The sequence below is a fragment of the Sphaerodactylus townsendi genome, linkage group LG01, assembly GCF_021028975.2.
Source record: "Sphaerodactylus townsendi isolate TG3544 linkage group LG01, MPM_Stown_v2.3, whole genome shotgun sequence".
Lineage (NCBI taxonomy): Eukaryota > Metazoa > Chordata > Lepidosauria > Squamata > Sphaerodactylidae > Sphaerodactylus > Sphaerodactylus townsendi.
This window is the reverse complement of record NC_059425.1, coordinates 74,058,683-74,076,257: the sequence shown is the minus strand read 5'-3', so window position 1 is coordinate 74,076,257 and position 17,575 is coordinate 74,058,683. Positions and strand designations below refer to the sequence as shown.

Here is a 17,575-nt window from a genome sequence, read left to right as displayed (position 1 = left end):
CCAAGGTTTAGATACCAGTTTGAGTTCAAGGGTCAAAGTTATGGACCCTCAAAGGGTAACCCCATCTCCTTAGCAAAGAGATGGGGGGGATGAGGGCGCTCCCTTTTGGGGTCCCATAACTTTGGACCCCCTAAACAAACTGCACCAAACAGGGAGCCACCATCAGAGACAGTTCCAGATGACCTGAAGGCCCCTGAATTACGAGTGCCTAATCAAAATGCACCTGCAGAGCATAATCAATCTGGTGCAAAAATAGAATTGAAATTGTTAGAGTGGTGGAGTGGCTGCCCATGCAGGTGGGGGGGGGGGAGCATCCCAACTCAGGTTTTTTGCCTTGGGGCTGTGGTTTGCCCAGGAGGGCTGCCTCGTTACGCCCCTGGCATACTATATTTTTAAAAACTGTCTGGGAAAAAGCTTGGCTGAAAAACTTCCTCCTTGGTTTGGGTTTTTATGTGGAGAGGGTTTGAGGGAATATTCAAGCATTACAGATAGATACAATAATGAAAAAGTGTCTGGGATGACCATTCTCTTCCACCAAGCGCATAGCTTTGGGAGGGATGCACATGGAGTGGTGAGGGAAGGGATACCCACCTAGCCAGCCAGATACCCACCTAGCCAGCTGAATCAACCCTGGCAATCAATGAAGTGACAGATATCGCAGCCAGATCGCCCTCACATCCTGTAATTATTAATTAACAGTTTATACAGGTCAAAATAATTTATTCTATCATTTGGAAGTGTTGATTACATAAGTTGATTACATATGTATATATAAAGTAAAAAATGCATATAATATAAGGGAGCATAATTATGTACTTTTGTCCCCCTTCAAAAAAGTAGATCTAACCTTGGTGGTATCCCATCCAGTTACTAACCATGATTGGCCCTACTGAGCATCTGAGATCTGAAAGGAATAGGCTAGCCCAGCCCATCTGGGTCAGAGTTTTGGGGACTATAGCTGAATTTGTATTCACCAGGCAAGGACAATACATGAGGTACAGTTAAATGAAAGATGAAGGGCTAAGAACATATTTGGTTGAATATCTTTTGTTTGTTCACAAGGGAGAGAGTGTGCAAAGAACCAGGGCTGATGAAAAGGGAGATCATGATAGTGTTATAACTTTTTTTTTTCTGGTGCAGCAAGGAAAAGAGTGGAATTAAGTCCCAAGAATGCATGTGTCAATTTGTATTTCCCATTCCCATGTGTCAATTTGTATAATCATCTCATCCTCAGTAGTGCTTGTGAGTTCCTCAATCTGGATGTAAATTATGAAAAACAGGAGACATCACGCCACTTCTGACTTATGAATCAATGACTTCCAAAATGTTCTCTCATTACCTATGGAATTTTTGTGGGGCAGTTGAAACTGGAAAGGGTAAAGTGGGCTCGAGAATATTGAACCCATTAATAGTGATATTATAGGCTGAGAAGAAAACTACTTGTTACGTGGAAGCTTTGTGATTGAATCCTTCGCCTTTTAACAGCAGCTTTTAGGGACAATTGGATTGGTGCTGTGATGTTGGCTTTTTCACCAGTTCCATCAATGCCATTTTACTAAAAGAAACCCTTACCTCTTTGAAAGGCAGATTCCTGTACTGTATCTGCCTTTCCTCCTGCCACTGCTAAAAGGAGGGGAAGTTCTATATGGTGCACAGGACAGAACAGAAAAGTTTTTAAAAAATAATTGATCCTGTGACATGGCCTCAATTAGCTTCACAATGAACACACGCACACACACAATGAACACACAATGAACACACACACACATGAATTTGCACACTCTGCTACAGGATTTTTAGGGTTTTTTATTTAAATAGATTGTTTTTGTCACATGTAATATGTAGCTTGGCCTAAGAAGCTGGCTGGGTGACCTTGTGCCAGTCATGTAGCACACAGGGCAGTTGGGAGGATAAAATGGGGAAGGGAGCACTGTATACATAGCACCAAGCACCTTGGACAAATGGATCAGTAGAAAGACAGCACATTGTCACAAGATAAATTTACATAATGTGCATGTGGCACTGGCATAATGCCCATTGGGCAAGGTGGGCAGCTGCCCAGGGCATCACCTTGTGGGGGGCATCAAAATGCTGGGTTCGTTTTTGGGTATTTTAGTGGTTTTCCATTTTTTTTGGCCTGCAGGGGTGCAGTTTTTTAGGCTAGCGGCACCGAAATTTCAGCTTATCATCAGGAGACTGTCCTTATGCTTCCCCCCAAGTTTGGTGAAGTTTGGTTCAGGGAGTCCAAAGTTATGGGCTCTAAAGGGAATGCCCTATCCCCATTGTTTCCAATGGGAATGACTAATAGGAAGATGGGGGCTACCACAATTTTGAGGGTCCCATAACATTTACGGCCCCTAGACAAACTGCACAGGCAGGAACTTGGGGTATCGATAGAACTTGGTTTCCTGAGTGAGACCAAAGGATTTGAGACTGTGCCTTCGAAATGTGCCCCACAGCCTACAACCCCATTTACAGCAATGCAGAAAACTCAATGAAGAGACAAAGGCGTTTCCATACCGGTGAGCTTGGCGAGTCGGTGTGCGTACCGCCGAGCCTGAAAGGCGCTGGGGCCGTCGCATGAGGCCGGTCGCGAAGCAACTGGGCGGCTGGCCAGCTGAGGCGCCCGGCGCAGCCAACCGACCAACCCTGTCCCCTGGCCTCGGTGGCGTCGCCGAGGAGGCACAAGAGGACCGCCCCAGCCCTCTGGCCTGAAGCAGGCGGCGCAGAACCAGAAACACTGTCCAGACACCGGCGGCATGAAGTGAGTGCGAGGGTGGAAGTGACTTGCGTAGAAGCCGCTGCGGAATTCGCTTCGACGTGACTTCAAATGCAGCGTTCAGAGGGAAAGGCGCTGGGAAGCTCTGGGGCATAAAGCCTTCAGGTAAAGCCGAGGCGAGAGGCTGGCTGTGACTGCGCGCTAAGCCTCATGCCGATCGCGAATAAGCGACCTGGAGGCGGACATTTTACCCGTCTCCAGGCCGCTCATGAATTGCCCGTGCAGAAAGCGGCCAAAGATTCTTGGGCAAATTTCTGGGATGTTCTTGTAGGGGTGCATTTTTTGGATGTGCTCGGCACCAAAATTTCCGCGGTATCATCTGGAGATGATGGCACCCCAAGTTTGATACAGTTTGGTTCAGGGGCCAAAGATTATGGACCCTCAAGAAGGGTCAGCCCCATCTCCTTAGCAAAGAATGATGGGATGGGGTACCCCGCTGAGTCTAACTGCTTTGAACTCAAACAAGCACTTCGCAAAATCGAGGGTACCATAAGGACAGTTTCCAGATGATACCACGAAATTTTGGTGCCGATCTCGAAACACCTACTGGCCTAATGTCCTGGTGCAAAAAAAATTTTTTTGAGTCCGGTGGTGGAGTGGCCGCCAGCGGGGGGGGGGAGAGCATCAAACTCAAGGTTTTTGCCAGGGCTACTGGTTACCCAAAATTACCCTCAGTTCTCCACCAATGTGGCCATACTGGTGCTCTGAAGTTGTTTGATTGCTGTGATCATTACTGGTGTTCTGTCACATACTACTTTGAGTGTTCCTGTTGCAGACTGCATGGAATAGGAATGTTAGAAATACAGAACATCAAGAAAAATGGATTGAACCAATCTTCTTTTGGAGCACTGCCAGAGTCCATCTAGACCAGTATTCTGTTTCTTGCAAAGGCCACCAACTAGATGTCTTTGCAGCCCTTCTTGCAGTGGTGGGATTCAGCCTATTTGCACCTATTCGGTAGAACCGGTAGCTAATTTTTTGTCTAGTTTGGAGAACCAGTTGTAATCCCACCACCAGAAGTTCGGAACTGGTTGTTACATTATTTGAATCCCACCACTGCCTTCTTGCCATTCCTCTCCTTGCAGGCTAATTTATGGGGGGAATTGTACCCAGTTTTAATGTGAAAGTTTAAGCTAACTATTATGGCTGACAGTGCTTAATGGATATAATCCTCCATGAACTCGTCTAATCCTTTTCAAAGCCATCTAAACTAGGGCCACTGTTATATCTGGTGGTAGTGAATTCTGTACATTATTTATGTACTGGACACCATGTCAAGCATGTCTAAAATGCGTCTAGGATGCTGCATCGTTGAGTTCCATTCCTGTCCCAGTCACACCTCATTATATTTCTTGCACCTGTGGCATGATGTAATAATAGTTTTGCATAAAGATGTTTTGGGGAGGGAAGGTGACATGGTATAGCTTGATTTTGTCAGGTTTCAGAAGCTAAGCCAGACTGGTACTTGGATGGGAGACCACCAAGAAAGACTTTACAGAAACGGTGTTCCGATTAGCATAATCTGACCAATTACCTTACCAGTGCCTGCCAGTGTTTTAGGAACTGCGAGTCAAGGCCAGGTAGGGCTTTAGCTGATGAGCTTTTGAGTGACTATTGGAGATTTGATGAGCTGTGCAGATTTTTTAAAATAGTGCTTTGGCAGCAGTTCCCACTAAAGCAGAAGGAACTACATTCTGTTACAGAAGTTAAACTGCGGCAGCCATTTTGTGGTAGCCATTTTGTTGCTATGCCCACTATGCCATGTCTGAATTGCAAATGTGACTGTGAGTTCAAAAAGGTTGGGGACCTTTGTTGCAGAGTAAGGCAATGACAAATCACCTCTGCTTCTTACTTTCAATGAAAGCCCCTTGCTGTGGTAGCCGTAAGTCAGCTGAGACTTACCAATATGTTATGCAGAAATACACCTACATAATAATGCTCTATTGTATCAGGGGATGACAGAATTTGTGGTTTCAAGGAATGCTGTCATGCCAGTACATGACACAAGAGAATGTGACATTCTCTGTCCACTGTTGTCTATGAGCCTAAAGCCAGTTAATTAGCTTGCTGTATTTAAATTGACTAATTAACAAGTTAGAGTGCATGTAACAGCATGTGGACAATCCAGGTGCCATTTTGAGGGGTTAGCAAAAATGAAGATAAATAAAATATTAAGATGCTGAGGCATAGCAGATGTCTGAAACTATGTCTGCTTTAGCTTTTCTGAGGTCTACTTTGGACATTTCAAAGATGCAGTCACAAAGGACATAGGAATGATTGGAGCTTCATCTTCTCATGCTCCTAAGCCTTGCCCATGATTATGGATCAACTTCCCTAAGGATGTGCACTTGGCCTCCTCATTTTCAAGCTTTAGGTGGCTGCTGAAGACAGTTTTATTTAGGACAGCATTTGATTCAAGCAGTCCTAAATTGTGATTTTAAATTGGTTTTATGTATCTTTGTCTACTCTGTATTATGTATTTTATTTATATTGTTGGCTGTCTTGAGCGCTGTAAGGAAAAAAGGCAGGTAATAAATGTTTTAAATGCATAATATTTATTTGGGTGAAATGTACACACAGGCTGTGAGGGGAAATATACATTTGTCCCAGAATCAGGAAAATGTTCATCTCTACCCCTTGAATGAAACAAGGAAGACAAAGTACAAATGTTACTTCCTCTGCTGATATGTCTTTGGAACACCTGCAGCAACTCCACCAATATTAATCTCTCAAGACACTGAGATCAGCTAGCAAGAAATGATCTAGGGCAGCAGACTGTTGCACCAGCACTGTTATTGCCACTGTCAAACCATGTTCACTATCTTAGCATCATGAGTACACACAATGGCGCAAGGAGGAAGGGACATGAGAGAGCTGGACCCCCAGGGGAAGTTGTTGCTGGGCCACCCCCTCTCAACACATGGAGTTGAGGGACAGGAATGCAGTTGAGCACTGAACTGGCCAGCATTTATCTGGGCTCACCCTACCCAAGCTCCACATGGAGTTCAGGAGTGGGACAGGCTGTTTGATGTTGGGCTGGGCTGGGCCCGGTTAAGCTTTAAACTGCAGGCTGTTTACTGTTGACTCTGGCCCTCAAGCTCCACCTGACAGTGTAAAGCTGGAGCTGGTCAGCCCAATTGCTCGATTCAATGCTGGGCTCAGTTTGGCTGGGTGAAGCTTTGAACTGACTGGGGGTAGAACTTGGAGGGGGGATTCACAGGCAGGGCACAGTTGCAAGGGAGGGGGCAACCTCACAATCCCCTCCGCACATGACCTGCCCAAGTGGTGCCTGGGGGAGGAGTGAACCATTGCACTTGCCCAGGGTGCTGTTAGGCAGATTTGCCCCTGAGTTCACACCTCTGCAAATAGGATTGCCCATCTCCAAGTTGTCCCTGGAGTCCTACCACTATTATAACTGATCTCCTAGCAACAGAGATCAATTCACCTGGAGAGAACCCCCCCCCCCCCACTCTTTGCAAGGTGGACTCTATGGCGTTATACCCTTGCCTCCCCAAACTCTGCTTTCCTTAGGCTCCACTCCTAAAATCTTCAGGTATTTCCTAGCCCAGAGCTGGCAATCCTATGTGCAAAACATAAATGTGTAAATGCATTGCAGGGCTCAGATACGTTGCAAAATTAGACATCTATATTCCATCAAGACCAGTTTTTTGGGTATGAAAGAGATAGATGTAATAAATAGATACCCCAAATGGTTAAATAAATAACAGGCATCCTACATGGCTGAATATATACAAGAGAGCATCCAATTAGATTTTGACTCTGACTGTGCAAACCAGAAGTTAATCATTCATCCTTTGGAGATCATTTTAAAGACTTGCACTAGTTAATTAACACTTTTAGTACTAGTTAAATTGGATGTAAAATTTCAGGAGCTGGTAATTACAAGCTTGACCTCAAAATAATATGGATTCTTCATGGAAAACCAAATGATTTGGTGCAAGGAAATTAAAGGTATGATTGAAGGAATGAGAAAGGTAGACATAAATAAGGTAGACTATCCTGTCCATCTGTCCATCTAATGCAATTGTACAATAGCAAATAAAATTATGAGAACTGATTTTAAATTACTGATATTACCTAAAAGCTCATTTACATTCATGACCTGCTAGAGAGGGGAAATTCTATAAGAATTTATTACATTACATGCACATTTAGAATTATTCCTTGTCTAACAGCTGACACTAATCACACATGGAAAACTACTGGCTAGAGTACTTAAAAATAGCTACTTGTATATACAAAACGCTGGGTTTGTCTAACTTTATGTAGCATGCACACGACTTCCTTTGCCTTTTCCTCCTTCCATTTTGATGTCTTGCTTGCTTTGTTTGTCCTGACTAATCCCTTTGCCAAGAACATCCCAGAGCCCAAATTCACACCCAGCTGTTGGATGTAATTTCACCAAAATCATTGGTATGCCAGTCAGAGAAAATGTGCAGCTTTGGTCACATTATTACAGTTAGAGAAATTTATCAGGGACAGAAAGACCTGGAGAACAGTTTAAAAGCTTCTACCAGGGAACATGGACCATCTGCTGCTTCTCAAGGGAAGTATTTCTATCCCAAGTCTCTGACCATGCCAAATGCTGTAAAAATAATTAAAAGGCAATATAGAGCTAATGTCAGAAAAATCAACTCATTAAATCAGCTCATTAACCTGCCCAATCCTTCTTTACATTATTATCTTTCCCACAAAACTGAGTAAAGGAAGCTGTTCATGAGGAAGATAGCAACAGTCTATAGGGCTTTGTTCTCATTATTCCCCTACTATTTAGACAGTACCTTTCCACCCGTAATTCAAACTCATTATTGCAAGTCCTATCCTCTGCTACCATGAGGAACAGCTCCCTGCCCTCCTCTAAGGTGATTTCCTCACTGGTGATTAATCCTGGGATAGTCACCCGAAATATCCAGGTTCCCTTGAGATCTCCTCACAGCCGAACCATAGAACACAGAATAGTCCTGTTTCTGGCACTCCCCGCCCCCCGCCACTTATCATGGAATTTTCCTGGACCTGCTTGAATATACACCTTTTTAAAAAACACTCCAATGGGAGCTAATTGGAGATGGAGGATACACATTTGAGGGTCCATAAGTTTGACCCCCCTGAACCAAACTTCACCAAACCTGGGTGGTATCATCAGGAGGGTCTGCTAAAGATGCTCTGAAATTTTGGTGCTGCTATCTTAACAATTGCACCCCTGACAGCAGGCACCCCCCCCCCCAAGGGGCAGGTCTAGATGTCTTCACTAGAAACATGCTGCAGTGAGGTTGTTGGAACCTGGATGAAAAGGTGTCAATTCTTTTGAACCTTGGTTGTATCTAGATTAAGTTTTCAGTGGGAATTTGGCCTATGTGACAGCTGTTCAAATACCTAAAGACAGTGATCATATCCCCCCTTAACATCCTCTTCTCCAGATTGAACATTCCCAAGTCCCTCATTCTTTCCTTGCAGATCTCCAAGCCCCCGAGCATCCTTGTCACTCCTCTGAACCTACTCCATTCTGTCCACATCCTTTTCAAAGTGAGGCCTCCAAAACTGTACACACTATTCCAAGCACAGCCTAACCAATACTGTGTACAGTAGAACTTTGACATCTTGTAATTTGGATGTTATGCCTCTGTTGATACATCAAGACAGCATTAGCCTTTTCCCCCCCTGCATCACACTGACTGTTCATATTTCGCTTACAGTCCACCCATACCCCAAGATCTTGTTCACATACACTACTACCAGGAAATGTATCCCCCATTTAGCTTCTCATTTTTGTTGCTCAGATATAAATGTCTGCACTTATTCTTGTTGCATTGCATTTTATTCACATCCTCCCACTTTTCCAGCAAGCTCAGAATTCTATTTCTATCTTCTGGTGTATTTGGTACTCCACCCAATTTGGTGTCATCTTCAGATTTAATGAGTAGTCCCTCGACCCCCTCATGCAGATCATTTATAACTTGGCTACCAGTAATTAAAAACACCAGAAGCAAAGGCCAAAGGCATGCTGGGTTCATGGACAATGGACTCTGCCCAGACATAGGGTTTGCATTCACTAAGGCTGCTGCAGGGAATGCAAATGTGAATCACTCCCTGGACTGAAAAACCCCACCAGCAATACAATACTCTCAACCATACATTTGCATAGCAAGTTCCACCGAAACACTTACTGATTGGTTCCCCACCCTGGGACATGGACAATATCTACCCCACTAAAAACATTCCCTTCTCACTGGACACAGTGTATAACAGACTTCCCTCTGTAATACACCTCTGAAGATGCCAGCCACAGATGCAGGCAAAATGTTAGGAATAGGATCTACCAGACCACGGCCACACTGCCCAGAAAACCCACAACAACCGGTTGAATCCAGCCATGAAAGCCTTCAACAATTAATTAATTATTACTTCCCATTTCTAGATATTTTCTAAATAAATGTTCTTTATTTTTATTGAGTTCAATTGGTTGCTGTATACTCTTTTCTTGCATATTTTCTGTAATGACTTGGCTGTTGGATTGTATTTTGTTGGTTTAAATGTTGCACACCTTCCCCCCATTTTGAGAACAATTGTGCTGAAAGGCATAAATGTTCTAAGTAAATATTTTAATCCATATACAAATGAGGCAGGCTTCACACAGTTTAGTCTCAAGCAACTTGGATTCAAGAAGTTGGCCGTCCTTGATCTTAATGACTGTACCACTGAAGCACTTCCATTTTATTCCTCTGACTAGCTCACTGCATAAGCTTGCAGAAAAGATACAGAGGCCAACAGCTTAATTCAAAGTGCAGGCCCATATGTAGGCTTTGTTGAGGCTTTCTAGTCTATTTTTTAATTTTAGGGATTTTCGGCTGTCTAGCCCAAACTATTGTCTGTGGTATCTAATATTTGTATGGGTTCCGTTTTAGATGTAGAACAGTTCCTTCAATATAGACGCCAGAGTCTGAAAATATTTGACTCATAGATCTCATCCTAACACAAAGCACAGCAGACTCTTACAAGACAATCTTCTGAAAATAAAGCATCCCCTGCCTTTGCATTTGTGTTTATGGCAGATCATCCACCAGATATCACCCACTTTTGCAAGGCATAGTAGGGGCCTCTTCCTGAACAGACACACTTTGTCAGGAATTACTAGATACATGATATTTCTTCAAAAGAAACATAGAATTCTTCTTCCTCCCTGTATCATGAACAACAGGACACGTCAGTTTTGTTTTAACTTAAGAAGGTTTTTTATAGCTCTCTGACTCTCTCTTTCTGGCTTGATTTTCCTTTAGCTGTTATCTCAATCAGCTCCCTCAGCAACCCACTTATACATAGAAGCTCTGCTGGGCCAAAACTAAAGGACATGCAAAATAGTAGCACTCCAGAGCACTGGCGTAATGCCCATTGGGCAAGGTGGGCAGCTGCCCAGGGCATCACCTTGTGGGGGGCATCAAAATGCTGGGTTCGTTTTTGGGTATTTTATTTGTTTTCCATTTTTGGCCTGCAGGGGGCGCAGTTTTTAGGCTAGTGGCACCAAAATTTCAGCGTATCATCAGGAGACTGTCCTTATGATACCCCCCCAAGTTTGGTGAGTTTTGGTTCAAGGAGTCCAAAGTTATGGACTCCCAAAGGGGGTGCCCCTATCCCCCATTGTTTCCAATGAGAGCTAATAGGAGATGGGGGCTACAGTTTTGAGGGTCCATAACTTTGGCCCCCCTGCACCAAACTGCACCAAACCTGGGGGGTATCATTAGGGCAGTCTCCTGATGAGACCTTGAAAGTTTTGAGACTGTGCCTTCAGAAATGTGTCCCCCCCCAGCCTGCAACCCCCATGGACAGCAATACAGAAAACTCAATGCAGAACAAAGATTCTTGGGCAAATTTCGGGATGTTCTTGCAGGGAGGGCATTCTTGGATGTATCAGCACCAAAATTTCCGGGTATCATATGGAGACTGTCATGATGGCACCCCCAAGGTTTGGTGCAGTTTGGTTCAGGGGGTCCAAAGTTATGGACCCTCAAAGGGGTAGCCCCCATCTCCTTAGCAAAGAATGGGGGATGGTGCTGATATGTCTAAAAATGCACCCCCTGCAGGCACCATAGTCCTGGTGCAAAAAAAAATTGGGCGTGGTGGAGTGGCTGCCCATGGTGGGGGGGCATCCAACTCAGGTTTTGCCCAGGGCTACAGTTTGCCCAGGGCTGCCTCGTTACGCCCCTGCTCCAGAGGCTGCTGATATACATTACTACATTCTCTTCCCCTTAAGTTGTAACTGAACTTCCAAACCAGAATACAATAACAGTAATATTAACATGAAGAACATGAAGAATGTTATACTATATCATCTTTCGATGTATGATAACAGATAACAGATAACCTTTAATGGCATAGTACAAAGTTTTAAAATAAAATACATGAAAATGTGTGAAAAATTGAGATTTCTTCAAAAGTGATGAAGATTTCTTCAAAAGTGATGAAAGAGATTGTGTTGATTTATACCAGAAAATCATTGTTACTTTCACAGCATGTCAACCCTTGACATATCAATCCTATGTGACATATCAACAGTAATTTAACTTGTCAGGACATGGACTTTATGTTTATATGAAGGTACATGGACATTTACAGAAGTATAGTTGGTATAGTCATTTTGTGTTTATGGATCTCTACCAGAGTACCTTTATGTTGAAAATTATAACATAAGCTCCAATCCTTAATCTATTATCTGCACTGTTAAACTTAGCACTTGGATAAAATAGCATCTGTATCATCCTGGATGGCTGTTAGCAAGACTTGGCTTTTTTGTAAAGTTGCTTTCCCACAGCAGGAAGTTTCTTTCCCACAGCAGGAATGAGAAAGAAACTGGTTGACCCAACTTTACAAAAAAGCCAAGTCTTTCTAACAGCCGTGTGGAGTGATATAAATGCTATTTTATACAAGTGCTAAGTTTAATAATACAGATAATAATGGTTTAGACCTATGTGGCGCTGAAATAACATTTTAAAATGCTGTGAGAGAATCGGAAGGGGGCAGGCACTAGAACCTGGTGCAGCATTCGTGCAGAAAGGAGGTCCAGGAAGATGAGACTGATTTATCCACACATCTCCTTGGTTCTTTATGTTGAACAGGGTATACTATTAACTGCTTTGGATTTTATTAAGATATTTTAACTCTGTCTTTCCTCTCCAAACAAGGCCCAAATAAGCCTACAGACTAAGGATATCCATCTCTTTTGGATTCCCTCAGAATGAGTAGAACAATACAAACACCAATAAACAGGGAACGAGAGAAAGTATAACAACTAGGCCTAATCCCCACAACCTCAAAATACAAACAGATCGTATTCTCTCTGCAGTTGCCTCTGATTATGGGACAGTGACACTAACAACAAATGCATCCAAAAAGAAAAAAGAACTGGGGCTATGAGCTGGGCAGTGAGTGTGCAACCGCTAAATGTAAGAAACAAGTCCTTTCCTGGGGTCTCTAACAGCAGCATCCAAAGCGCAGTTATGCTCCCCTAAGTCCTTTGAAGTCAGTGGGCTTAGAAGAGTGTAACTCTGCTTAAGATGGAAATGTATAAAGCGTGGACTACTCGGAGTGTGCTGGCAGCAGATGCCTCTTCAGGGCTGAGGCAGTGCTGAGCAGGTGGAGGAACCTGAGCCCTTAATGGAAAAACTCTTCCCTGGCAGACAGCTCTTGATCTATTGTTGAATTTATAATATCATGTTATAGATGCTATGTTTTATTGTAATTGTTTATCCTTTGTAAGCTTTCTTGAGTACTTGTCAGAGTACAAAAGGCAGGAGATAAGTTTTCTAAATAAATACAGTATACACAGGCCCTGAGGGCATATTGTGAGTAAACTTAATTTACTTTTGAGGAAGCTGTTTGATTTGAGCTTTAATATCTCTCTTGGGCATCTGTAAAAGTGAAGTTAATAACAGGTTTGAGATGTCACACAGCCACTGTGGTTGTCACTGGATCAACCGTTTTAATGTCATAGAAGGGGAATTACATTTTAAGCTTGACAGCTACTGCTTAGGAACAATGGTAAAGTCTTAACATTGAATCCTATGAACAGCTTAGGCTAAAGTAGATCACTGGTATGTCAAGGTTCATGTACTATAGTAGTATGGCCAGCAGATCTTTCATTAGTGACAGACAGAACAAAAAGTTTACCAAGGTTTATTGATGTCTTGCTAGAGAAGAAGAAATGACGTTGACATTGGGGACTAAAGAAGTGGCAACAAATAGCATAACAAAACTCTAAGCAGACTCTTACCATATCACTTTTTTTAAAAAAATGAAATCTTCAGTGCTTCTGTTACACATTTTAAATTTGTATGTTCAACAAATTATTTCATGTAGGAAGCAAATGTTGTATGAATGATATATTGTGTACATTTCCTGCATCGTAGGGAAACCACAGCATGGAAAAACCAGCCTCAGCTCTCTAAACAGGGTAAACAGAAAGAGAAAGAAAAGCAGAGTGGGAAATCCTCCCTGACTTTGTTATGGAAATATGATACAGCTTGACATTTTAATTGTGACTCTCTCCCTTATTATCTGGCACATGTTCACAGCACCCAAGTCATTGTTTAGTGGATCCAGCTGCCTTCTGCATTCTGTTTGAAGTTCGAGACTTAGTGAGATAGAAGAGTGTGAGAGTCAATGTGATTTGTGTATGTGGAAACATAAATATGTCACAAGAGTTTAGTCTTACAGGTTTAGAGAGTTTATATGCACAAAATTTGTTGTGCCCTTGTTTACACGCACAGATCCAAAGACCTGACACGCCCTCTTTGAGGACTGAGACCGTCATTATTTCTGAGTTGCTTCTAATGAGCACATTTGTAACCCTGTAGATTATGTTTGACCATAGTTTAATGTATACAGGAAAAATGGGCTTTCAAAATGTTCAGGGGAAGCTTTAATCAAATCTTTTCTTTGCAGCTAGCAGCCATGTACACATGCAAGCCCCCAGTGTCCCATGAACTAAATCAGTCTAAGCATATACATACACACAAACCCAATGAGAATTTAAATGCATGCCCCTCCAACCACAAAAGTGAGATTCATACAGGTATTTAACCATAATGGTAGATATTTATTTTATAGTTAAAAATAATCCTGAAGATTTTCTAATCTATATGGTATCACTGAGGAAGTTACCCCTTTGAGATAAGTAATAGCATTTATTTTTTAAATTGTTCATAGCACATCACATACAATCACTTGTAAAAGTTGCAACAACCCTGTAAGGTAGGTCAGTATTAATATATCCATATTTCAGATGGGAGGCTGAGAGAGTGTGTTGCTTAAATCTACCTACTGAAATCATGGCAGAGGGAGAATTTAAAACACAGCCTTTCTGATTTTTTAGTATTTTTTTAAAAGCTACTGTTCTACATCAGTGCCATCTTTTCACCTTTTCCATAGTAGACAGAGTAACCTTTTAATTCCATCCGCTCATCTGTTCCTACATTCAGTAGGAGCCATTTTTGGTATCCCCTTTGAAAAGAAAAGGCACAGGACCACTTGCTGCCCATAAGAACATAAGAAGAGCCAAGCTGGATCAGAACAAAGGCTCTATCCAGCATTCTGTTCACACAGTGGCCAACCAGCTCTAGGAAGCTCACAAACAGGAAGACTGCAACAGCATCATCCTCCCTGTGCTGCCCATCAAGTGATTCAAGGAGATATTGTACCTCTGGTACTGGAGGGAGTAAAGATGCATCATGATTAGTAGCCACAAGTGAGGGCCCACAGGGTGAGGGAATCCCATCTCCTCCCATTGCAGCTCCAGGCCTCCCCGCCCAGTCCAGCTCTCTTACTGGTTCGCAAGGGCAGCTATGTTTCCTTCTCCTCCTCTTCCCCCAACAGCCCTACTGTATTTCTGGAATGAGGACAGGCCTCCCCTCACCCATCCAACCACTTACCTGAAAACTTGGAGCAGGTATCTGCTGCAGCATCAGCACAGCCTAGAAGCTGCCCCTGGTGCCTGACGCCTACACAGCCAAGCCCAGCTGTCTGCAACAGCAATGGAAGCTGAAGATCATTGTCTCTATGTATATAGATAATATTCTTTTAAAAATTGTGGGAGATTAAATTCTCCCTTTTTAATTTCTTTTTTTTTCAGCTGACCCAGAGGGTCCCCTGGGTTTGCAGAAAAACCACAAATGGCCACAAATATTCATGCCATCCCATACAGTTGTTGAACCTTCTAATTTTAATAATTTATCGTCCTCCAGGTTTATCCAATTCTTTATCCATGCCCTGGCCACAGCTTCGTAATATGTTTGCATGTCATGTAAACTTAGTCCACCTTTTTCTTTAAGATCTATTAATGAATTGGATTTTATTCTTAGTCTTTTCCCGTTCTATATGAACTTAGTTATTTCTTTCTTCCAAATCTGAAACGGTTATTATTTGTAATTATTGACAATGTCCTAAATAAATATAGTAATTTTGACAGAACATTCATTTTTATGATTGTGATTCTCCACATTAAGTGAGGTTTTGCCACTTATTTAAATCCTTTTCAATTTCCTTCCATACTTTTTCATAGTTGTTTGGAGATAACCTATTATTGTTTTTTTCTATATATATTCCTAGATATTTTCTTTTCAGGTTTCAACATATATTTTTCTTCAATTAATCTTTCTTCTTTAATACTTATATTTTTAGTCAATAGTTTGGTTTTATTCTTATTAACGGATAAGCCAGCTACTTCCCCATATTCTTTTATTATATCTAATACTTACTCTATTTTCTGTTTAGGTTCATCTACAAAGATGAGGATGTCATCAGCAAATGCTTTTGTTTGAAATTTCGCCCCTTTAATGTAGATTCCCTTAACAATATCGTTAATGTACACTCCCTTAACAATAGTCCACAAGTACTAAAACTCCACTGGCAAGCCTCAACTTGCCCTCTCAGACGGCCTAGCTTCCCGAAAACAGCAAGCGCCGGTTCAGCTTGCTCCAGGTATTGAAGAAGGCTGGAGCAACCGTGTGCTGCCTAATATATAGGGAGCGTACTCCACTGCTTGCGCTTGCGCGCAACACGATCAGGCTGGGTGTGGCTCAGCCGCCCGGCTGGCCCAGGGCACACATACTCACTGCTCCGGAACTTACCATGTGCCCTGCTCCCTGTCGCAATTACGGCCTAGCTGACTCTAGTTCTATTATTTATGAACAAATTGAAAAATACAGGTCCCAATACAGATTTCTGATGGATCTGGCTGCTTACATTCCTCCATTTTGAGACCTGAACTTTTATTGTTATTCCCTGATTCCTGTTTTTTAGTCCAATCCATAAGGGGACTGTTCCTCTTGTCCCATAACTCAGAAGTTTGCTCAGATATCTTTGGTGAGAGACTTGGTCAAAAGCCTTCTGGTAATCTAAATAAGTGATGTCTACCAGTTCATTACTGCCCACATGTTTATCGACATTTTCAAAGAACTCTAGTGAGACAGCCATGTTGGTTTTTATTCAGCAGGAGATAGTGCAGTGTAGTGGTTAAGAGCAGTGGACTCTAATCTGGTGAACCAGGTTTGTTTCCCCACTGCTACACATGAAGCCATCTGGATGACTTTGGGCTAGTTATAAAAAATGAGCCAGAGACAGTATGGATATTAGAAGAAGAAAAATTACTCTGCTTGGCTCAAAAGAACAGCATCAACATTTCTGCTTGCCGCACTGTGCGGGGAAAGCCATCCAAAAGGAAGCCATTTCTGCAGGGAGGAGTTTCCAGGTTTTTTTCAATCAGCTCCACCACCATCTCATCGCTCACCAGCTTGCCAGCATCCATCGTCTCCTTCAGCCTCTTCCCCAGCTCTGAACCAGAGGCTACCATGGCCCTCAGCATGTCCCCTGTCGCCAAGTGACAAACGCAGTATGTTTCGGCTAGCCGGGGAGCCTGGGTTCCCTTCCTGGCCCCGGGCGGCCCCAACAGCACAGCCCGGATGCCCTTACGGACCCCCCGGCCGAGGCTTCCCTCTCCGCCTTCCACACTAGGAGCCATCTCTGCACACCTCCAACTCTGCCCAACAGGGAAATCTACTTGTCTGCTCTCAAGATGTGTACAGGTATTTTGGATACTGTAACATTCCAATCTTTCACCTTTGGGAGACTGAGATGCTGAAGAAATGATGTAAGCAGTGGTGGGATTCAGCAGGCTTGCACCACTTCAGCAGAACCAGTTGTTAAAATGGTACTCGTAAGCAACCGAACCAGTTGTTAAATTATTTGAATCCGACCACTGGATTCATTTCTCTAAGCATTTCTCTATGTCTGTGAGGTCATGACCAAAGACATTAAGGGAAATTCCTAGACTGGTTCTTTCTGCACAGCACAAACAAATTGTCTTGAAGAAGCGTTTTGGGGAATAACCAGCTTTTCCCCCAAGACATCTTTGGGATGTGTGTTTCTGTTCAACCTAGTTTTTTTTAAAAAAAACCCCAAACCACTATATTAATGATCTCCCCCTCCCCCCAAGACATGATCAAGATGATTTCTGCTTGCTGTTGGAGAGCTGGAATCATCTTATTTTTTCCACCCAATTTCAAAGCTTTTCAACTTTAATTTTTGCTGCAGCTTGCAGCTTTTCCTGTTTTTTGAAGGCAGTCTTTGAAGCTACGATGGCATGATATGAGAATCTATAATATGCATATATTTTGAGTTGTCATAGTTTTGAAGACACCTCCCTAAAAACAAAAAGGAAAAAGGAAAAATGACAGGTGCATGAGATCGCCAGTCCAAACTAACTCTGTTCATAAACTTTATACTGTGATA

At 42.7% G+C, this 17,575-nt stretch overlaps 1 protein-coding gene across 1 annotated transcript; it reads right to left on the bottom strand.

Moving 5' to 3' along the window:
• Positions 1–16,445: 16,445 nt before the first annotated feature.
• Positions 16,446–16,823, bottom strand: LOC125437463 (adenylate kinase 2, mitochondrial-like). The gene has a single exon (XM_048505029.1). It carries the CDS (start codon positions 16,803–16,805, stop codon positions 16,446–16,448), a length of 360 nt encoding a protein of 119 aa, XP_048360986.1. The 5' UTR covers positions 16,806–16,823.
• Positions 16,824–17,575: the final 752 nt, after the last annotated feature.